This window comes from Lissotriton helveticus, chromosome 4_1 (genome assembly GCF_964261635.1).
Source record: "Lissotriton helveticus chromosome 4_1, aLisHel1.1, whole genome shotgun sequence".
NCBI classification, from domain to species: Eukaryota; Metazoa; Chordata; class Amphibia; order Caudata; family Salamandridae; genus Lissotriton; species Lissotriton helveticus.
In genome coordinates, this window is record NC_136063.1 from 1,540,403,458 (window position 1) to 1,540,426,969 (window position 23,512).

At 46.8% G+C, this 23,512-nt stretch overlaps 1 protein-coding gene across 2 annotated transcripts in view; it reads right to left on the reverse strand.

Moving 5' to 3' along the window:
- Positions 1–5,091: 5,091 nt before the first annotated feature.
- SACM1L (SAC1 like phosphatidylinositide phosphatase) overlaps positions 5,092–23,512 on the reverse strand; it is a 387,094-nt gene continuing 368,673 nt past the window's right edge. For both annotated transcript variants that reach the window (XM_078688168.1, XM_078688167.1), the window contains exons 19-20: positions 12,392–12,449; positions 5,092–5,553 (exon numbers count right to left, since the gene is read on the reverse strand). In XM_078688168.1, coding sequence (XP_078544294.1) covers positions 5,417–5,553; positions 12,392–12,449 — 195 coding nt within the window. In that variant the 3' untranslated portion in view covers positions 5,092–5,416. The remainder of the gene's footprint in view (positions 5,554–12,391; positions 12,450–23,512) is intronic.

Sequence of the window (23,512 nt, forward strand, 5' to 3'; positions counted from 1 at the left end):
ACTTTACAGAGCTTTACAATTATTCACAGCAGGTGGATATTTGGGTAATCGTTTTTAGTAATTTGCAGATACTTTAGATAAACACAGTAAACAGAGGTCTTTAGAAATCTCTCCCCTTAAAATATACAAGTAGGTTTTTGGAACAAATTGGACTGTACAAGTTTCTGGTCAGAGCTCATGTCCAACTAGGCAACTAAGCATCAAACACTGCCTTGTAGATAGCACTGTGCTAACTACAATACTCTACTAATTTTCTGCAAGTTAAACATATTATTTGCAATTAGAAGTAATATACAAATTTACTTACATTAACTATTTAACAATGCACAGAAGACGCAAAGTTTGCAAGCGATGTAGCAAATACAACATAGAACATAAATGGTTTACATTGGTCCTTGATATATGCTTTTATACATCCTGTAAGCACTATCTCAAGGCAAGCACACAGTGTTATAAGGAATGAACAAATGATGTGTGGCATGGCATTTCTCCACCAGAAATAGAAATACCATGCATGAAAAGAAAGCTCATGCTCTTAAAAATTTACTTAGGCATAAAGCGACGTGGAAAGTGTCGATCTTTTCTCTGTGTTATTCCTAAGGCTTAGTGTTTGGCATATTGTAAAAAAGAGCACAGGGTGGTTGCTTTCAAAATTTTAGAATTTGCGGAATGGTTTAATCAGTGACACAATGCTATTAAGCTCCATGTTAAAAAACAAAAGGGTATGTGAACGACATCAGCCGCAGAATCCAACTTTCAACAGGTCGCCAATACTGTAAATAGATGATCCTGACTTCTTAAGCCAGAACATGTACAGGCTGATATTCTCCAAATCCTACAGAAGGTAACCAATTTATTCTACAACATGAACAAATAACAGCAAAATGTGTAATACATGCAGCAAAGTAAACAAAAACAAAAGTGCAATTCGCAACCACCTACTGAATAATATGCTAGTCACAACAACCTCTTTGGTCTGACCAGGCAGCGAGAGGGGTATTGGAAATTCAGTGAAAGCAGGCAATATGATATTCATATAACTACATTTTTATTTTGGCCTGTAGAAAGTCAGGCCTGAAGCAGCAAGAAAGATGCACAAAACTCTATTGCGGCATTAATCTAGGTGCATCTTTCTTATAACACTCAAACTGCATTGCAAAAAGTCAGGATTTCTTTTTCCGCATCAAAACATTTGCAACACAACCTACTTCAGGCTTTCAGCTAAAGAGGAGAGAGAGAGAGAGAGAGAGAGAGAGAGAGAGAGAGAGAGAGAGAGAGAGAGAGAGAGAGAGAGAGAGAGAGAGAACACGCCCCTCCCCAGTTATAAATTAAACACATTTGGTGATCTGCGAATTTTAAAATAGCTTGCTAAATTATACAAAACTGTTGAGTAATTGTAGTAAAAATGTGTGCTGCTGAAGAACAAAACACATTTTAAGACATCCAAAACATTTTTCATACCATCATAAAACTGCAAGGAATTTGAGAAAATCGCATAACCAGGTCTCAACATTCATTGAAGATAAAATTGAAGACATAAAAAAAAGAAATCAGACATAGAAATATCGGACTATACCTTTAAAAGTGTCCCACTAGGCAAAAAAAAAGAAATCAAACATCACATGTAAATGCATTTTTGGGGAAACCATAATGAGGTTTCAGTTGCATTTTGCTATGTAGTGATAACTTCCACCCCGAAGATTAAGATAACACATGGAAAATGGCTTTTATTTGCAAAGAAATAAATTTTCGAGGAGATGGAAGGTCAGGAGGTGTCAAAAGGAGCCTAATTTGAGGTTTTGGGTCCAGGAGACAGGCATTAGCTTTATCCTCTTCTAGAAATGCTGAGATTTAAACAATGGTCTTGCTTGAATCTGGTTATGGCCTGTTAAACTGTACGTGCAAAGTCGTTTTAGCTGTCATATTTAACCCCTTGGCCGCGGCCACGATTCTGCGCCTGTGCGGCGCTTTTAATGAGTGGGAGGGTTCATGACAGCCCCCCAGCCGTCATCAGCACACGCCCACCGTGGTGCATGACGGCCGGGGCCTTCATCAGCATGGAAGGGGTTAACAAGATTTCAATGTTTTAAATATATGTCAAGTTCTTGGGCAAATTATGGGAGCGGGCAAATTATGGGAGCAGACAAAAGGAATGTAGCATGCACGTGCATTGTTTGTGATTGGTTTAATTTTTCTTTACAGCAGTGATGATTGAAGTTTGCAGTCAAACGACTGCCTCCAATAGGTGCAACAAAATCCGGACAGATGCAGTAGTGTAAATATGTGCATGGTGCTTCACTTATTTGAAAGTCAGAACAAAGAGGAGGAAGACAAGATGGGATATAAATTAAACAATAAAAAGTGAACCTTAGAATACCAGGTCTTGGTGTGGTTAAAGATTTAAAAAACCAAAAACGTATTTTGGATCCGAGGAGAGGAGAACTGCCATTAATCAATGGTGAGCTAAATGGCCGTCACTGAAGCTTGCAGTTCGAAGTCGTATACAATGTAGAGTTTCAGATGGCTGTTGCTAATCTGGCTTTGGAAAAGAACCCTCAATTACTTTACCCGAGCTCACCAGTGCAATCAGTACCCTCCTAATTAACATGTCAGAGGGATACAAAGCACTTAGCACAAATTAGGTTTGCAGTTTATTGTACATACGCTTATCCTTCACAAACTTCAAAAGAATGGAACTCTTCATGCAGAAGAATGCACATTCTGAAGCCCACAACTGGGGACCCATCTCATTTCAAATCTAGAGTGCCTGTTTGCATTGCTAAAATATGGATCTGTGAAGCATACACCTATCTCAAGAGCGTCCTGCAGTGGTAACCTGAGCACCTATAAAATGTCAAGGGGCAGTACTCTTCCTGGTACCTTGCACAATAGGTGTTTTTGTTTACACAACTCCATTACCAACTTGAGAAGGTTTCTTTTGCAATAATTGTGGTCTATGGTGAAGCTCCAGTGCAGGGAATAGACAATTACTATTTGACCACACATCCATTTCTCGCCCCATTTTTCACTAAGATGAAGGCTCCTCATACACTTAAACCTGCAGAAGACTGTGCTGGGTTTCATCTGCAGGGGTCCTATCAGTGAAGTCATAACCTGCTTAATAATGTTGAAAAATGAGGTAGGGTACTCATGATATTGTAAAAATAAAAAAAATAATAAAAAAAAACAGGGAGCCCCTCAATGATCATTTCAAGGAACAATGCAGGAGATCCTTTGCGCACACACACACACCCACTAAAACCTAATTTTACCATTCACCTTTTCTCGCTTCAAGGAACAATGCAGGAGATCCTTTGCGCACACACACACACACCAACCCACTAAACCAAATTTTACCATTCACCTTTTCTCGCCTTATGGAACACAATACAAAGAATCCATGACAACAAACTGATTGGTTACCATTTCTTTTTTCTCAACTATGCCCTGAAGATAAGTAAAATGAGGGGTCCTCCGTCGAACGAAATGGAGCCAACTTCAGGAAAAACACAAAGCTCAAGAAATCCTCCACCTCCGCCAGAAGTATGCAAATCTGTAACGTTAAAATCCACGTCACTTAAAACACTAAAATCCTCGTGACATAAAACAAAGGATAATGGGTACAAAGAAAAACAGGCAACTAAAATTCCATGCATGTATATTGTTGTGGCTTCTGAACATTATTGTGTCGACTCCTACCCACAGGTTGCTTCTTGGAACGGAAATGCTACATTTGGCTTAGTTGTGATCAACTTTGATGCTTTGTTATTTTTTTTCCGGCTGTAAAGAATGGAGAGGGGGCTCCAAAGAGGCCCAGGAACATTTAGTTCTAATAAGGTAGAGTTGTGTGTTTGGTTCCATCTGGAATAGGTTCATGGAGAGCAGGTCAACGGACGCTCCACAGGCTGTGTAAAACAGATTTATAACACTGCTAAGATTTCCTTAAGGCAGATGCATATGATGCTCCAGCTCTACACACTAATGACATCCACATTCATGCTGAAGGATACATCAATACAAGGCAGACTCAACAAAGATTAACGTGCAACAACTCTGTGCCCAGATTGGATTTCCCAAATATAAGGGAGGATAATGTGTTGAAAACTGCACTGCACGCCTATGAGAAAAAATTGGAGTTGTAAATTTGCCGATCATGTCAGAAAGCGGACGTAGTATCATATCAACCCCTTACTCATGTGAAAACCACATTTTAGACTGGGATATATTTTTGAAGCAAGGTTTACATACCATGAGAGGAGATTCACCAACAGTTCAATGAGAAAAACGATGCATCATTGTCTAGTTTGTTTTTGTATATGGTGCTTAATATCAACATTAAGTCTATTTCTAAGCTCTCCCAATTTTGGAATCTAAGGCATCAGAGGCAAAAGAAAGTTAAGTAAACTGACCGGGACTAAACACTCTGGTGAGATAAGGAAGCTGTTTTTGTAATACACTTCTCAATTCTATATTTGGAAAATCAGCCACTCCACATATTTCAATACAAGCCATTAGGCAATACAAAGCATTAGGAAGTGTTTTTGAGTGAGTTACTTTACTCTGGGATAGAGAAGAAAAAAAACCTTTTGCTAAATTGAATAGGGTGCCAACAAGTGGAATTCACGGTCCTTCACAAGCGCGGTCAACATTTATAAAAGCTTGAGTATAAAAGCAAAACACAAGAGCGCCATTGCCTTAGCAACCATGAAATGTACATCATACAGGGGAGGGGTGGAGTGTGTATAAGGGGAGGGTACTGTTTATGCTGAGATAAAGAATGAAAACTAGTTAGCTAATGGTCAAGTGCACGTTAACACGTGTGCTATGAAATAATACTGGCAGGGAAGATGGGTGGCAGTGAAGTAATATGGCACAACCCACAATGATGCATCATTACCAGTAGGGTGTGACTGGATTTCTTCACATCTCTGTCATCAAGCCAATATTCAGCATCCGCCACCGTAGCGGGAGGCACGGTTCAGAACAGACATCATCAGTAGATGTAAACCCTCTGAGTTTTCCCCGTCCATTTATGAATATAACATCTGACTTTATTCGGATTTGTGACATAAAACCATAGAATAAGTGAAAGGCAGAAGGAACACAGTTTTTATTTTTTTTAAGTGCAGGGAGAGTCGGCAGTCTGCAATGTGTTCTGGTAGACCTCCAAGTTCTGAATGCCCCCAATAAGAATGGGAACATCCACAGCTGATGCGATATTCCCAAAATTACTGTGCTTAAAGCTGGAAAAAAAATCCAGGTTCTCAGTTGTACGCCACCACCATGGAAAGAATAAAACCATGTTCCCAAAGAAAGGGCTAAGAGACCACAAGCTGGTGTGGAAAGCAAGTCAGTAGAGACTCCAATTCTGGCTTGAGGAATCCCAGTTGCTGAGCCGCTTTCCACACACACAGATTCAGTCCATCTTTTCTTTTTGAACCAGTTTCGGGGCATCGACGAAATCCTTGCCATTGTACAGGATAATGGCACCCGTTCCAAAGCTTGCTGTTCCCCAGAAGAGCACATAGGCCAATGTCTCCGTCCACGTATCGCCTGCAATGAAATGACATAAACTCACATGGTGCACTTTGCTCATCTAAATGTATATACAGGTCAGAACAGGGAAACAACACTTACACGACATGCTCCCTATAAACGCACATGTATTTATGAAGATTTCCCTTAAATTTCAAGAAGTTCACTACTGTAGCTGCTGTGACAATCACAGAGCACCCAGTAGGCAAGGCATTTCCCTATGGCAGCTATCCCATTAAGGCATGGTAGGACCACTTTCAAGTCACCATTCATCTGCAGTCATTAGTTAACCTGAGGATGAGCAGTCGAGGAATTGCCCTGCGCATGGAAAAACAAGCATTGGCAAAACACAATAGGTCTCACCCATGGGCGAGCTATTGCCTTTGGCTTTCGGGGTGGAAACGGGATGAGTTTAAAAAGCGCTATGAAGCGGCCAGAACTGGCCGCTTTATAGCACTTTTGAAGGTCGAGATTTTAGAGATGGGGCCGGAAGGAGGGGGGAGAAGAACGAGGGACAGGATGAAAAGAAACAGGGAGGGATAGGGTAGTGATAAGCTAAATAAAAAAGGGTGTCCAGCAGCAAACTACAAGCATATAGAAACTGCTTTGCTAAGAGCAGGACAGCTAAAACAGCGATCACACGTTCTGCATAGGCACGTGTGGACTGCCTAGCCAATGCATACCTGGGAAATAAGTGCAGAACACTAGGATTGGCTGAGGGATTAGTTAAAAAATAAATAAATAAATAAAAGAACTATGATGCAGCCAGCACTGACCACGTCATAGCTCCCAAAAAGTACCTACATTTCAGCATGAGCAGCAGATGGCCAGCAGAGTGTCACCCCTCAAAAGGTAATTAATCTGTACTTGTTCCATGCAAAATCTGCCCCCTTCTGAATATAACTCTGTGCGATGTCCATGCCGGACTTAATGGTGGCGTTGTCATACACTGCTTATCTGTCAAATTATGGAGATATTGCCCAGTGCTGTGGCTATGACAAGAAGGGTGCCCTTGGCAAAAGAAGTCCTTCCCGTAGCATTTTGTTAGACACTTTGCCACACTCGTACTATTAGATTTTTTAACAGCATTTGATAATATCTCCCACTTCAATCTGTTAAATCAAATAAGTGATATAGATATCTGTAATTTGGCCCCCAAATGGATCTTTTTTTTATATATTTTTCAAGAGAACTTAACTCATCAGATTACCCCGTTTTGAATCATACATTTTTTCAGGAACCTACTGGCTTCTCCCTAAGCCCCACCCTTTGTTTAATTTATACCTCTCCTTTGGCCAAGATTATACGTCCTTTGGATTCAGAACACTAACCTACCCTGATAATAACCACATTCTTATTTCTATACCTGACAATTTCAACCAGCGTATGCCCAATATTTGCTCCTAAAATTGGGAAAAAACTGAAATTCGATTTTTTTTTTACATAATACCCCTGGTTGGTGGCCAGTGAAGCTCTATCCGGCCCCAGTCACCTCTTAGATAATTAACACACCTTTACCCAACACATCAGTTAGACCTTCAAATCTTGCTGCATAATCCTAAAAATACTTAGAAATATCATTTTATTTCTTCACTGGGTGCATTAATTCGATCTTTAAGGCCATAATCCTCTCTCCGGACGAATTAGGTATTTACTAAAGGCTTACTGGTTACTGTCACTGGCTGCCCATTAAGAAGGGCATTATGTTCAAGGCCCTTTGTGTGGTACTGAAAACAGTACAAAACACAAGTTTATTCCCTAATGTCCGACCTCTTATGCTCTTCTGGCACCATGTGATTGGTTTTACCCTCATTAACAATTCCCCGCTTGGTAGGGGGGCTCTTATACCTTTCCATCAAGCTTTGAAATTACCTTCCTCTCTCTCTCTCTCTCTCTCTCTCTCTCTCTCTCTCTCTTTAAAGCACCAGATACTTAGAAGCTCAAAACCCATTTGTGTAGCTAAATTATTTGCCTTTGTTTACCAAGTTTGTTTCTGTTGATCTTCCCGCCGCCCCCTATTGCGAAAAAGTCCTGTAGACCAAACTGGCAAAATGCCCGTCCCGACGGACTGTCTAGGTAGTAGTGTTTTGTGAACATGTGCAGAGAAGCCCACGTTGCTGCCTGTCCGATGTCCAGGACAGGGACTCCATGTGCTAACGCAGTGGTTGCAGCCTTGGCTCTAGTGGAATGAGCATCCAACCCCTCAGGGGGTTGCTTCTTGGCCAATGCATAGCAGATTTTAATGCAGAACACAATCCATCGGGAGATAGTCCACTTCTGCATGGCCTTTCCCTTCTTTGCTCCAACATACCAGACGAAGAGTTGGTCGTCCACCCAGAACCCTCTTGTGTGGTCAAGGTAGAACACCGCTCTTTTTGGGTCCAGTCGGTGAAGTCGCTGCTCTAATGTAGCGGAATGTGGCAGAATGTAAAAAGTAGGTAGATTGATGGACTGGTCTACATGAAAGGGAGTAACTACGTTTGGTAGAAAGGAAGCTCTCGTTTGTAGAACAAGCTTCCCTGTGTAATGTTCAGGTATGGAGGCTTGGATGACAAAGCCTGAAGCTCATTGACCCTCCGGGCAGATACTTTTGCCACCAGGAAGGCAGTCTTGATGGAAAGGAGCCCGAGAGGACAGTCGTGTAAGTGCCCAAAGGGAGCGCACAAGACTGGGAAGAACGAGATTAAGGTCCCACTGAAGCATGATAAAGGTAGAAAGAGGAAACATATGATGCAAACCTTTCAAGAACCTATGTACAACAGGGGATTTGTAGAGGGATGACTAGTCGGGCAACTGCAGAAAGGCTGAAATAGCAGAAAGGTAGCCCTATAAGTAGCCCAGAGCACAGTCTTGCCGGGCAAGGGGAAGAATATAGAGAAGAACCTGAGGGGAGCAGAAAGTAGGTCAATCTGCTTTTCTGCACACCATGCCACAAACTTGCCCCAACGACAGGCCTACACAGTTTTGGTGATGGGCAGAAGGTCAAAAGTGGTCAACTGTCGCCGCTCAAGCTCCGAGCAAGAAGGCAGAGGTTTGGGTGGAGAACCTACCCCTGCTGGTGCGACAGAAGATCCTCCCAAAGAGGTAGCCTGATTGGAGGACTGATGGACAAGCTCAATAGCTCGGGATATCAAACTCTACAAGCCCAATCAAGAGCCACAAGAATGACTTGGGCCCGGTCATCCCTGATCTTCTTGAGAACTCTGGGCAGGTGTGGTATGAGCAGAAAGACATGCAGGAGGCGTTAGCTCCACTCAAGACAAAAACCTTCTCCAAGCCACAGCCACCTTGGAAACTCCAGCACGCATTACTGCCGATATTCCACGTCCTCAGTGGTGGCGCACAGATTTAACCAAGGCTTTTCCCACTGCTGAAAGAAACTGTGCACCAACTCTGGATGAAGACACCATTCCTGATCTGCTAGGCATCTTCAGCCGAGTCTGTCTGCCCGCCAGGCATTGAACCACCAGGGATGTTCCAGCCATGTCCAGAGATGCAGGACCTGTTGACAAAGGGTCCATGACCCCACCCTGCTCTGTTTGTTGCAGAACCACATGGCGATGGTGCTGTCTGTTAACACCTGCACTAGCCTTCCTTTTGATTGAGGTTAGAGAATCCTTCAATGTCAGCCGGACCGCCCAGAGCTCCAGAACATTGATGTGGAGTCCGGATTCCACTAGAGACCAGAAGCCTCTAATCTACACCTCGCCCAGACGGCCGATCGATCCCAGGAGTGACACATCTGTCACCACTGTCAAATCTGGTTGGGGAAGGGAGAGGGGTCTGCCACTGACTCAATTGCAGTTTAACCACCACTGCAGATCTTTTGTAGTTCCCTCCGAGATCTGGACCCTGTCGGAGAGATTACCCTGATGTTGCGCCAAATGGAACTTCAGGTCCCACTGCAGGGCCTGGATACGCCAACAGCCTCAGAGTCAGTCTCACAGAAATCCAGAATAGAGGCTGGAACATCGGGGATGGCGCTATCGGGAGCGTCAGCATCAGGATGGCGCCCGGGATGGACGAAGTGGTACGACCGGCATCTGTCTGGATCTATCTGTGGATCCCAGGGCTTAGACTGGTGCTTGGACCGAAACCATCAACGTGGAACCCGTAGGGTCCCTTCCATAACCCGCATGAGTCAAAGGCGCGCCGGCGGAAGTGGTGCGTTCAAATAGGAGGTGCATGGCGAGCAGGGGTCCCTGGCTCCCAGAAACTCAGGAAAGTACAGAGCTGACCCAGGTGCTGGCTCAATCGCCAGTCCTCAAATGTCGATGCTTCCTCGTCTCATCTGTCGATGGACAAGGTGAGGTCGAAGCACTCTTTGAATTCTTACTCTTTCGTTTTGTGGGACCTACCAGAGTGGCTCAATGACTTGGATCATGGAGACTTTCCTCTCGAGTGGGATCGAGAGCATTGGGGATACCTCCCTGAAGGCCTTGAGATGCATGGTGCGGCAATTGGTGCAGGTCTTCGCCTTGCGGTCATGTTCCAAGCACCAAAGGCATACAAGGTGTATGTATACAAGCTGCGTGTCCGCCACAGACATCTGTTGATGACAGGCTCCGCAGAACTTGAAGCCGGTCTTTCTAGTGGACATCCCTTCCACATCAGGAGAAGAACTCTCGAAAAAGCTTCGACAAAACATTGAAAAAGCACAGTGAAATGGTGACTGGAAGGGAGGTTCTTTCCAGATGTGTGCTGACTGACACGAAAAAGAAAAAAAAGAAATGACGTCAGCGCATTGGGGTGGCACCTACATAGGCATCACACACGTCACATTCGGCGCGGACAACACCAAGCTGAGCCGATCGATGCCACCTACCGGCAGGCAGGTGTACTGTTCACGAAAAACATTTCCGGATCCAGTCCGACACCTGGAAATAATTCCAAGAAAGGAATCTGCCGCTAAAAGTCAATATCAGTTTGTTTTATATCATCATCACTCTGTGCCTCAGATTGTCATGTGGGCGATTTAGGCCTGGTAGTAAATAGTGGCAATTTACATGTACAAGGTCCTTTCCTAAAGTTGCCTTCCTTTTCCCACATCGACTTGACACACATTTGAATTTGTGGCACCTGGGTTAGTTTCTAAGAAACACCAACCTTGCTGTTGCAGTGTCAGGATCACACTGCCTTGGCATTATGTGCAAGACCCTCACATGCGTGATACAAATGTGTATGTTATTACGTCCATATGGTGACACAGCTATCTGTGGAACACAAACAATGACAGCCTGATCACAATCTCGCCAAAGGGAAGGATGCCCTTTTCTATATATATCATTTTGTTTCCAAATACAATCAGAGGAGACGCTTCTGCTGACTTCTGAGGGTGCATGCTGAAGCTTTTGCCTAGCAGCTGCCTGACATTTCTGTGAGGGGTGTCCAGTTTGAGACCAAGACGGGGTCCTACTCTCTTACCCACCAGGTAAAGGAGTTAGATCATCCAGAAGGGGGTTTCTTGGCAGACGATACCGTCATACCCTAGAAACGTAGATCAGGGTTTGCATCATATGAGTACATTAGATTTCTTATAATACTGTATATGTATGCATATATTAGTTGTCTCAACAATGCCATTGGAACTCTTTGCATTGAAGTACTAATTTTCTAAACAAGAATAACTACGGTTCAATAAATATTGAAAAATGTCCCTACGTGTATTCTTTGTATATTTATCGAAGCCAAAGAGAGCACAAGTGACTGAGCAAAAAGTTCTAGGTCTGTCACCATGGTACCGGAGGTTACAGGGTTGTCATGTACAGTAGTCTCCAGAACTGTTCACTCCCAGTCTTAGTTTAGGTAATACGACGGGTGGCACTGTGAGCTAGCAGGTCCAAGGACCAACTTATCATAACGCGGGTGCACCATCCTAAGTTTGTCGTCACAAACCTGCAGTTCCAACTGATTTGTGAAAACTATACGACAAGATCATAACCTGTAAGAATGAGGTGACTTTCCGGATAAGTCTACTATCTGCACCAGTAACTTCCCTGAAAACCAAGCAGTAGATGTAGCATCTACTGAAGGAGATTGAGATATGTGTAACTTTTTCCTTTCTCAACCATGATCCTTCCCAGTCAATATATAACTGAACATCAGCTTGTGTAAATTGGAGTGTGAAAAAACAAATGTAAGTGGAAGGCAGAAGTAAATAAAGATGCTACATATATTTAAAAAAGTGCAAACAAGCTATATCAAATTACAAGCTTGTTTGAGATGCAAACAAACCCAACATTGTTTTTGCCAACTCATTTGAAAAATATGTGCTGTAAAAGCACAATTTGGCTTCTTTAAAATAAAAAAATTGTCAGGGGGAGAATTCCTCACCATTTTTTCAAAACCCATTTGGAGAACTCATGTTCACTGTCTTCACTCGATCTCTGAAATTTTGGATATGTTTTTAGGCCCCCATTTTAAACTTCAGTAACCAACAATGGACAATCATGAAATGCAACCCTGTCTAGGTTTTGGCCTTCAAATAATTCAAAACATTTGAATACTTCAACAGGACACTTTTGAAGAAGTATGTATTTATTTTTACTCTTCAATGCAAACTTTTACATTTTTGTCTCTGGGCTGTCATTCAACCTTGGTAAACATTATGAAAATGAGACAAATGTTAGATGCATGGGCTGTTACTAGAATATGAAGTTAGAAGCCCTGTTCAATGAGGTCAAATCTGGTTATCAGGAAAGGGGGAGATGTGATAGATGGGACCGCAATGGAGATAAAGATGCCAGGGAACCCCCATATGTGATGACTTATCTTTATGCAAAAAAAATACTGGATTAATTCCTACATGTTCATGTCCTCCGGTGATTAAACAACCGTAAGCATGGATAAAACTCACCTGCCATAAGTAAACAGATGATGCACATGGAGAAAGCCACAAGCATGATGACAGGTAGCTGGAGAAAGGAAAAATAGCACACATTTACTCATTCCTGCGATTCTAGTACACTGGAGTGCTTGCAAGATACATTGAAAAAGTGCTATGCATGGCAGTTACAAGAAAGCTCTTATTCAAACTTGGCTATATAACTTGACAAAAAAAAAGTTCTTTTCTAGGGCAACTGTCATCTAAACAGGAGCTGCATTTACCATAAAATAAAGCATTTACATTAAAAAATAAATACAAATAAAACAATATTCTCAACATACTGGTTAGATGGAACCTAGTCGCTGTTCCGCCAGCCTCTGAATGGTTACAAAATCAACCCTGACCGGTTTAGGCCTATTTGGACTTTGTCAGTAGAGTGCGGTTTGAGTCTTTTGGCACCGGAAGCACTGGGCCCATGTCTTGAAGCACAAGTTACTACTTATGTAACGATACATCTGTAAGAGACATTAGTTAGTGATAGATTCCTTACCTTAGAATATCCCCAGGCATCAGACTGGATCCGGAAAGTTTTTCGTCAGCAGTACCCCTGCGCGTCGGTAGGTGGCATAGTGCGGCTCAGCGTCCGTCGCTGGCCTCGTAAGCGCATGAGATGATGTCACAGAGACAACTTAGGCGCCACCCATGCGTGCGGACGTCAGTTTTGTACGTGACTTTCCGTGCCAGGAACACAGAGCCATGCAATAAACTGACCACTGGTGCCATGAATCTAGGGCCCTGAAAGATGACCTTAACCCTAGAAATCAGTTCGTAGAACGGGATGGGTGGGTGGGGTGGTAAGGAATCTATCACTAACTAATGTCTCTTACAGACATATCGTTACACAAGTAGTAACTTGTGCATCTGAAAGACACTTTAGTGATAGATTCCTTACCTTAGAATAGATACCAGCCCCGGTGGTGGGTCTGCGAACAAGATTACATCAGAAAGTCAAGGAGAACAGAACGGTCAAAGAAGCAGTCTCTCCGGACTTGACTGTCAAGGTAGTAATGCTTGGTAAACGTGTGCAGCGAAACCCACATAGCTGCCTGAAAAAAGTCCTGCAAGGGAACGCCGCGTTCCAAGGCAGTAGTGGCTGCCATTGCCCTGGCAGAATGGGCACGCAGCCCAACAGGAGGCTCCTTCTCAGCCAACATGCTTTGATGCACAGAACGACCCACCTAGAGAAGGTCAGTTTGTGCACGGCCCGACCTTTTTTGGCGCCTATGTAGCCAACAAAGAGTTGGTCATCCACCCGGAACAGTTGTGTGTGCTTCAGATAGAACGAGAGCGCACGTTTTGGGTCCAGATGGTGAAGCCTCTCTTCCTCTTTTGAAGGATGCGAAGGCGGAAAGAAGGTGGGCAGAGTGATGGTCTGCCCGATGTGGGAGGGCATGACAACCATTGACAGGAAAGAAGGACGGGGTCCTTAAAACCCCCATGTCCGGATGAACAGAAAGGAAAGGAGGTTTATAAGAAAGAGCCTATAGCTCACTCACTCTTCTGGCAGAGGTGATAGCTACCAGGAAAGCAGGCTTGAGAGTGAGAAGACGTAAAGGACAGTTATGAAGGGGCTCGAAGGGAGCGCATATCAGATATGTCAAGACAAGGTTTAAGTCCCATTGAGGCATGAAGAACGGCACGGGAGGAAATGTGTTAACAACCGGGGATTTAAAAAGAGAAGGCTGATCTGGAAGCCGTAGAAAGGCAGAGATGGCCGACAGATAACCTTTGATAGTGCCCAGAGCAGAGCCCTGCTGGGCCAAAGAAAGAAGAAACAGAAGTACTTCAGAAAGAGGGGCAGAAAGGGGATCCACAGCCTTAGCTGTGCACCATGCCACAAACTTGTTCCATCTGCAGGCGTATACCGTTTTAGTGGAGGGACTGCTGGCTGCGAGAATGACATCACAGACTTCGCGAGGAAGATTAAAAGCGGTCAACTGTCGCCGCTCAATCTCCACGCATGGGGGTGGAGACTGGAGAGGTTCGGGTGGAGGACTCCCCTGCTGCTGCGACAGAAGATCCTCCCGAAGAGGCAGTCGGATCGGTGGATCGATCGCCATGTTGAGTAGCTCGGATACCAGTATCTTTGTGCCCAATCCGGAGCCACAAGAATGAGTTGGGTCCGGTCGCGCCGAATCTTCTTCAGCACTCTGGGCAAAGTGGTATAGGCGTAAAGGCGTACAACAGACCGCAGCTCCACTCACAATGAAAAGCGTCGCTGAGCGAGTGCCGCCTTGGAAATTCCAACGCGCAGGACTGATGACATTGCGCATTCTCTTCGGTGGTGAATAGATCTAACCCAGGCTCTCTCCACTGCAGAAAGAGACCTTGCGCCACGTCTGAGAGCAGACGCCATTCGTGATCTATCAAGCACCGGCGGCTGAGTTCGCCCGCCCTGGCGTTCAGAGAACCTGCCAGGTGTTGAACCACCAAGGTAATGCCTTGATGTTCCAGCCATGTCCAGAGGCGTGGAGCCTCATGACATAGGGTCCACGACCCCACCCCGCCCTGTTTGTTGTAATACCACATGGCGGTGGTGTTGTCCGGGAACACCTGCACTACACTTCCCCGGACAGAGGGAAGGAATGCTTTCAGTGCAAGTTGGATCGCTCTAAGTTCCAGAAGGTTGATATGGAGCCGGGACTCCGCCGGAGACCAGAGGCCTCTGATCTCCGCCTCTACCAAGTGGCCTCCCATCCCAGGAGGGACGCATCCATCACCACTGTGTGCTGCGGTGGGGGAAGGGAGAGGGATCTGGCATTGACCCAATCGTGATTCGTGAGCCACCACTGCAAGTGTCGTGCAGTGCCCTCCAAGTTCTGGATGTGATAGGACAGGTTGCCCTGATGCTGTATCCACTGGAACTTCAGGTCCCACTGCAGAGACCGCATGTGCCACCTGGCATGTTGTACTAGCAGGATGCAGGAGGCCATCAGGCCCAGGAGCCCGAGGGTCATGCTGACAAACCCGAGTTAGAGGCTGAAAGATTGGAATCATAGCCTGAATATCCCAAACTCGGTGCTCGGGGGATAAACCCGAAACTGCGTCGAACTCAGAAGCTCCGATGAAGGGGAGCTTCTGAGAGGACTCAGGTGCGACTTCGGCACATTGATGAAGAACCCCAGCAAGTACAGGAGGTCGGTCGTAGTCTGAAGGTGGGTGACGACTGCCTGGGGCGAGCCCGCCTACAACAACCAGTCGTCGAGGTAGGGGAAGACGGCCACCCCTGACCTGCGCAGGTGAGCTGCGACCACCTCAGTCACTTTCTTGAACACCCGAGGGGAGCTGGTAAGGCCGAAGGGGAGCACAGGAATCTGAAAATGCTCCTGGCCTACTGTGAATCGCAGGTAACGCCGGTGGGCCGGCAGGACGGTAATGTGAAAATATGCGTCCTGCAAGTCCAACGCTACCATCCAGTCTCCAGGGTAGTCAAGACCTGAGCCAGAGTCAACATCTTGAACTTCTCCTTCCGGAGGAAACGATTGATGTCCCTGAGGTCCAAGATGGGGCGCAAGCCCCCTTTGTCCTTCTTGGGGACCAGAAAGTAGTGGGAATAACAACCACCTCCTACTTCCGGCCCAGGAACCTCGCTCGATGGCCCCCTTGGCCAAGAGGGCCATAACTTCCTGCTGGAGAAGTGTGAAGTGATCCTCTGAATCGAGGGGGCATGGCTGGGGGGGGGGTAGACTCGAAGGGAAGGGAGTAACCCCTCCTGACGAGTTGTAGCACCCACTTGTCGTAAGTGACAGAGCGCCAACGGAAAAGGTGATGACGAATCCTGCCACCCACCGGCGTGGTGTGCAATCTGAAGCTCCGACTAGGAAGGTTTCGAGGTTGACGTGGTGGGGCGGAGGTGGACTGACCCTCACGCCGGCCCCCGGAGCCAACGGGTGCGCCGAGTCTGGTTCTGCACAGGCTTTTGGCTAAACGAACGGGCTGGGGCGCCTCTGCCATGGCCACGAAAGGAATGAAAAGTGGACGTGGCCGGGCGCGTGGTGGAAAGGTCCAAGGACTTGGCTATAGCCGGAGAGTCCTTAGAACGCTCCAGCGCAGTGTAGGCCTCATCACCAAACAGGCGAGTGCAGTCAAAAGCCATGTCCATGAGCGAGCTCTGGACGTCTAGGAAGAACCTGGTGGACCTAAACCAGGCGTGGCGACGAAGCACCACAGTTGTGGAGAATGGCCTACCTAAGGAGTCCACAGTGTCCAAGCCACAATGAATGGCGAACCTAGCCGCATCCTTACCCTCAGCCACAGCCTGAGACAGCACAGTCTGAACCTCCTCCGGACACTGAGGCAACACCTCAGCAACGGTATTCCACACCGCGTGGGAATAGAGGCCAAAAAGGCATGCAGTGTTCACTGACCGCAGCCCCAAGCTGGCCTAAGAGAACAACCTCTTGCCAAACTGTTCCAACTTATTAGAGTCCTTATCCGGCGGAGTCGTGGAAAGGCACTCTGGGACGTCAAAGCTTGAATGACTAGACTCTCAGGTGTTGGATGGGTGGTCAGAAAGGCAGGGTCACCAGGCGCCGGACGATGACGCCTGGCAATGTTCTTATCCACAGGAACCCCTGTGGCTGGCCGCGACCAGGTGCCCAACAAGACTTCAGTGAGGGCATCGTTAAAGGGTAGCAGAGGCTCAGATGAAGTGGATGCTGACTGGGGCACCTCAGTGAGGAGATTAGTCTTAAGGGTCACTGTGGGGAGATCGAGGTTAAGGACCACCGTACACGAGGCTCCTTCCTCCATAGTGGGAGGGGGAGAGGCAAACCCTGGATCAGAGGAGACGTCAAGGCCGCCGGCCTCCTCCAAGTAGTTGTCCCAGTCCTGCTCTGAATCACACTGACAAGCAAGAGGGTCCTGGACCCCTCCCAATCATCCTCTACCGCCGCCGCAGTTGGCACAGGCCGCGGCGTTGGGGCAGGGATCAAGGAGGAAAGGCTCGGCCGGGGCCGAGCCTGCGCAGTGTCCCAATTCAGATCCCCAGGGGGGACAAAGCCGTCCGGGAACCAGGGCAGAGGCGGAACTAGCGGTATCCACTGCGGCAGCACCGGCGGAGCAGAGGGCGGCACCGGGCCGGCAGCATGAGACCTCTTGGTGCCAGAGCCAGCAGCGCACGATCCAGCGGCGCCGGAGCCACAGTTGGCGCCAGGGCTGGGTCCGCCGGAGGAGTCGACGGACCAGCAGGATTCGGACACGGAACCACGGGGCCCGAAGGCGCACCAGCGGGAGCCCGAGGCCTAAACAGGAAGTACATGGCAGCAAGGAATTCTTGCGGGACTTGCCGACGGACTCGGGTAAGGCGGGTAGGCCGCGGAACTCCCAGGCTACAAAAGAGCTGCAGGGTCGGAGCTCATGTCCCCCTCATCCGCATCCAAGGACCGACGGGGCACGATGGAGAGCGAACACGCTTCTTCGACTTCTTTTTGTGTCGTCTCTTACCCGAATCAGAGGGTGAAGACTTGGATCCCGAGGAGCGGTGATGACGGCTCAACGAGCGGTCACGGGAACGACGCCTGGACCTCGAGCGGCACGGGAACGAGTGCCAAACTTCAAGCAACTTCCGGTGCTGCTCCCTCAAGGCCTTTGGAGCCATAGCCCTACAGTCCAGACAGGACCGGGAGTCATTGTCGTGCTCCAGTCCGTAGAGACTGACATCGTGAGGGTCCGCCACCAACATATTGCAACAGCAGGTCCCACAGGACTTAAAATCAGGCATCCCTACTTGCACCAGAAAAAATCAACACGAGACAAAAAGTCTGAAGGGTGACTAAGGTACGTGCTCTAACCGGATCTGCGCTAACTGGTGTTGAAAAAGAAAGAACTGCCGTCAGCGCGCATGGGTGGCACCTAAGTGGTCTCCCTGACGTCATCTCGGCGCTTACGACGTCACCTACTGAGGCACAGAGGTACTGCTAGCAAAACTTTCCGGATCCAGTCTGAAGCCTGGGGATATTCTAAGGTAAGGAATCTATCACAATCGTGTCGGTTTCAGATTTATGCTCTATTCCATTCTTTTCCCCCCACATTCCACCTATGATAGTAACTATGATAGGCTAGGCTAATTTGCACAGGACGGATCCGATCTGGATAGGCATAGTGGGAATGGATAGTGTCAGCAAGTAATTACCAGAAACTAAGATTAATTCACACATTCCACTCATAATTTTTTTTGTTTTCTTCCATTACAAGCATATCGCAGCACAAAGACCCACCCAAACAATTGACAGCTTATAGGATTCCTTGCCTCCAAATCACATAACGATGACAGATTATAAGGTCCAATGTCAAGCAAAATACAGACAACTCTGCAATGCAAATTTAGATTTTTTTAAAAGAATTCTGACGATCATATTTTAATGTCCCACTGTGCATATTACCATATGAAACACACAAAATACCAGTGAATTCCCAGTCCTCTGAGGGAAATATGTTCTCACCTTTGAAGGGACGTAGATCAATGTGAATTGTTTATGCCACAAGGCAATTTCATTCAAAGATGTACACAATTTCGATTTTGAATTCTATGTCGGGACTAGAGGGGAAGATTATGCTACCTTATATTTCACCAGCTGCCAAAACACATGACTATTTTCTCTATTTGTTTCTTGCCCGCCAGCCCCCACCTGTTGTCACTGTTGGTAATTCCACCCCCACTCCCCTTGTGCTCCGTGTGTTGCCTCTTGCCCTACGACCCACCAGCCCCTGTTGTCTGTGTTGCTTCACCCCCGCCACCTGCACCTTCCCGTTGTCTCAACCCACCATAGGAAAAAAAAAAGCGACAGGACGAGGCCAGAGATGATCCGGTCATAGCACTGTTTGTTTTTTATATCCCCGTTCCCTTCTGTTGTCCATTTCCCACCTACCCACCAACCCTCCCGTTGTCCGACCTGCCCATCCCCCACATGCTAGAAAGAAGAAGCATTTGCAAAGCAATAGGTCTCGCAATCCTTTTATTTTTGTTCTGGTTTTTAAAACATAAGCTACAGGCCCTTTCCGAAATGTGTCAGTTCTAATGTGCGGACCTACAGACCCTGATGGTCAGCCCTTTACATCATGTACCTTTCACACAAGGTGACCCTGGGGCCTGTAATAGTTATTGCATTCCTTTCCAATGCGCATTATTCCACTTATGGTGACCCATGGATGCTATGTGACCAGCCCTTTCTATCATATTCGTTCCGTGTCGCACTTGGTGACGCTCAGGCCCAGGAAAGACAGGCCATTCCGACATGTACATCAGTGCACTGTATGGAGAGTCCTTTGCAACAGACTACACGTGACCAGCCCTTTCTTTCCAACATGCATCATTCAACATGGGGTGACGGACATGACCCGCAGAGAGGAAGCCCCTCCCAACCCTGCCAAAATGCTTGGTGCAACACACGATTGAAAACAGCACCCTGCATCGCCAGCCCTCAGCATGTACCAGTCACACATGGACAGATCGTTCTAAAATGCACCTTTCCACAAATGGCCGTACACAATAACCAGGGCTTTATTTGTGAACAATTTAACACAGGGTCTCAGAGATTCTTTTAGGAACACACCGCTAGCGCTGGTGAATGCCAGTGTCGCCGAGAGGACGGCGGCTCTACTGGAGGAGATAGAGAGGGTCTACTGGCAAACAGCTACTGAGGTGTGGTGCAGGGACGTGGGGGGGCATGGGTTTGGTGAGGGGGGCAGGAGACCCAATTGTAATTAATTCTTCCCACCACGACAGAGCTGTGTGATCCTAGACAAACACTCCCCCTTCTTGTCTCTCGAACATTTGCAGGCGTCTTAAGTTTCAGCAGTTTTCGCTCCCCCACCCCCCCCTCCTCCCGACCCCAAGCAGGTCAGTGTATCCTCCCTTCTCTCCAGGCACCACTTGGGCACTGCTTTTACTGACCATATTAGTCCAGCTGCTACTTCCCCCTCCTCACCTCTGCTTCCTTTGTTTAAGGATCACACACCAGGGTTACTGTGGATATTGTTTATCCAGCAAGAGGAGGGTGAGGAATGGATGGGGGCTGACTGAGCCCATGACACAACCAGGGCCCCTGGAGGCCTTGCTTGAGGAGTGACAATGCAGGAGGGGCGGAGAGACGAAAACGGCGGGGAGGACGACAACAGTGGGAGAGATACGAAAACCGAGAGAAAGAAAGACAGGGGATGCACAGGGAAGAGACAGATTGAGAGAGGGAGGGAAATTAAAGTTCTAAAACACAAAAGAAGGCGAAGGATAACTCCCGAATTAAGGAGACAAGCAGGGACATAATCATAATCAGTCTCAACTGAATGGCTCTTACAAATATGTGCCTGCTGCAGCCCGGGTTAGGAGAGCCAGTGTGAGGAGAGGGAGGGGGGTTGGAGAGAGCAGAGCAGGCAAATCCATTGTCTGCTGTGAGCTGGGTGCGCTAATTAGAAACAGATGGCCCCTATAAAAATAAGAAATTGCTTCACGACAGCAGTGAAGCAGACGATCCAGTCTGATGGGCCGGACAAAAGGGAGAAAGGGCAGTGGCCAAAAAGTATCCTTTTCAATGAGAAGCTAGCGTTAAGCATAAATGCTGACGTGACTCAATGAAAATGATAGGCGGGGCTTCAAGTCCCCTTCTGAAATCTGCTCTCTCACAATATCTCGCGCCCAGTGAGCAGCGCTTTGCGCTGCAACGGCAGGCGAGAACTAAAAAAGCGCTATGAGACAGGGCAAGGCCAGTGCAAATCTTGTCATAGCACTTTATTTTTGACATCCCAGTTCCCTTCTGCTGCCCATTCCCCACCAACTTTTCCGTTGTTCGACCTGCCCATCCCCCACAAAGAAAAAAACGCTATGACGCGACCAGCACTGCCAGCTTTTTCACTAACTTAATTTTCAAGTCATGCTGCGCAGCCACCCTGCTATTACACAAGGCTAAAAGACATTGGCAAAGTAAATACCTCTTTGCATAGACAAGACCTATTGGCTTTACTAATGCTTGATCCCCAGGTGACTGCAGGTGCTCTGTTTTGACCTATGTGACCTGTTTTGAGTATGTCCTGCACAGCTGATTTCCGTGGTCCCGGGGTGTGGCGTGGCCTCCCACCCACAAGACAGTGGTGTGATAAAGCCCGCACTCTGGAAAACACTTCCTGATCCTGCCAGTCTTGTCCTGCAGTGACATCACGCGCCCAGACCTGGCTCCTACTCCTAGCAGCCCACAAATCTCCTTCGAAAGAAAGAAAAAAAAAAAAGGGCAGCACCTGACCTGAGCTATACGCCTACTCCTGGTGGTCAGTACAAAGTAGAGGAAAATCAAGTTCAACACAGGCAGAGCAGATCCCCATATAAAACAAGCATTTGCAATGAAATAGGTCTCGCATTTACTAGACTTTGAGCTATTGGCATTGTAAATGACAATGCCTTTTATTTATGTTTTTTTAAAACAGATAAATAAAAGGCATTGTCATTTACAATGCCAATAGCATGAACTCTCGCAAACACAAGACCTATTGCATTGAAAATGCTTAGGAGAGAGCATGTCCTGCATTTTCCTCCCGGCAAGAGCAGGCAGGACAAACCTCTTTGAGTAACAAGTGCTCGGAGGCTGTAATTGAAGCCAACCGAGCAACAACAATACGTAACAGGGGATGTCCTAATGGGAGCTTACAAAATGGGCAAAAGTGGTACTAAGGAGGGACTATTCAGCCTATTTACTAATGGAAACCTACAGTGTACAACAGACAATGACACAAGCTAATGAAAAAACTGCACGTCCGAGCAGTTTAAGGGCAGTATGAACCAAGACCACCCGCCTTCGACACATGCTTGTAAAGGTGAGGTTTGCACAGAGCATAACATATATGCTTTCTGCCCGTGGCTGGTTGTTATTCTTTCCTCATGCAGAGTCACCGAGATCAGTGCTCGTTCCAGCTCTTTTTGCCGCCGGTCACTTTCTCAAAGTCTGCCTGTTGAAGTTTCTCAGCCCCCTCACCCTCTGCTGAGCACTTTGTTTACCTCATCATCTCCAACGGTACCGGCCGACTGCCTCTGTCTTTTGCGATACCCCTTCTCTGGCCTCTCAGGCACGCTCTAGGCTTCCAGACGTCCCACTTTAATTGCGTCATGGGTCACGGCCATGCGCACCAACACAGGTCATGAGCCCGGCCATTAGCACAATAGTGCTTTGTCCTGTCACTCAACCTCCTCCAAAGGAGAATACTGAAAGAGGAGAGGCCTGAGCAAATATAACGGCCATGTTGTAACGTGTGCTAACCGGTATGCCCCCTCATACTAGAGGATAAATGAACAAGTCATCAATTAAATTAAAAACGAATATCAGAAAAGTAGAAAATGCTAAATATAAATATTTACTTACTATTTAGTAAAAATCTTCACTTTTGGGAATACATCGAAAGTTTTTTTTTCAATACAAATACCAAGAGAGATGCCGGCCGGCTCTGCTCCCGAGGTATCATCCACAGCAGCACCCTCTGTGAGGGGGCGTGAAGAGCAGATAATCCCTCTAATAGTGAAGGTACAAGGCAGAGAGCGCAGCACAGCTTTAGCAGTGGGATAGCAGCCTTGATTACATTGGTGCCGCCCCTGCGCCCGGCCTCTAAACAGTAAAGTCAACTCAAGAATGCAGATTTACGTGCATCCCACGAGTGATGTGTGCAGCGGGGGCAGGGGGGGGCGAACAGCAACCTTGTGGGAGCTGGTGTGGCAGGCAAACAGCACCGGGAAACGCCATATAAATTAAACAACAGCTAGTATCAAAAATATACAAAAGCCCAACATAACGGATTGGTCAAAAAAGTCAAACATCATGTCGCAATATAAATAAAAAAAACAACAGCCACTAACAGATTAAAGAAAAGCCCCTCCATAGCAAATCGGTAAATAAACTCCAAACTAATCTGTATATGCAGCACCACACAACCCACATACCAGTAATACTAAACAAAAAAGTCCTCAGGACGTCATTAAAAAAAGACCGTCTCACGCCGCCAGTAATACATCCAGTCCGGGGGGCGGGGCCAAAAGTGGAAAGGGTGGTAACCAGGAGGGGCTAAAAAGCCTCCCTCACAAGCATCGCACTCCGTTTACCATAACTTATGACGCGA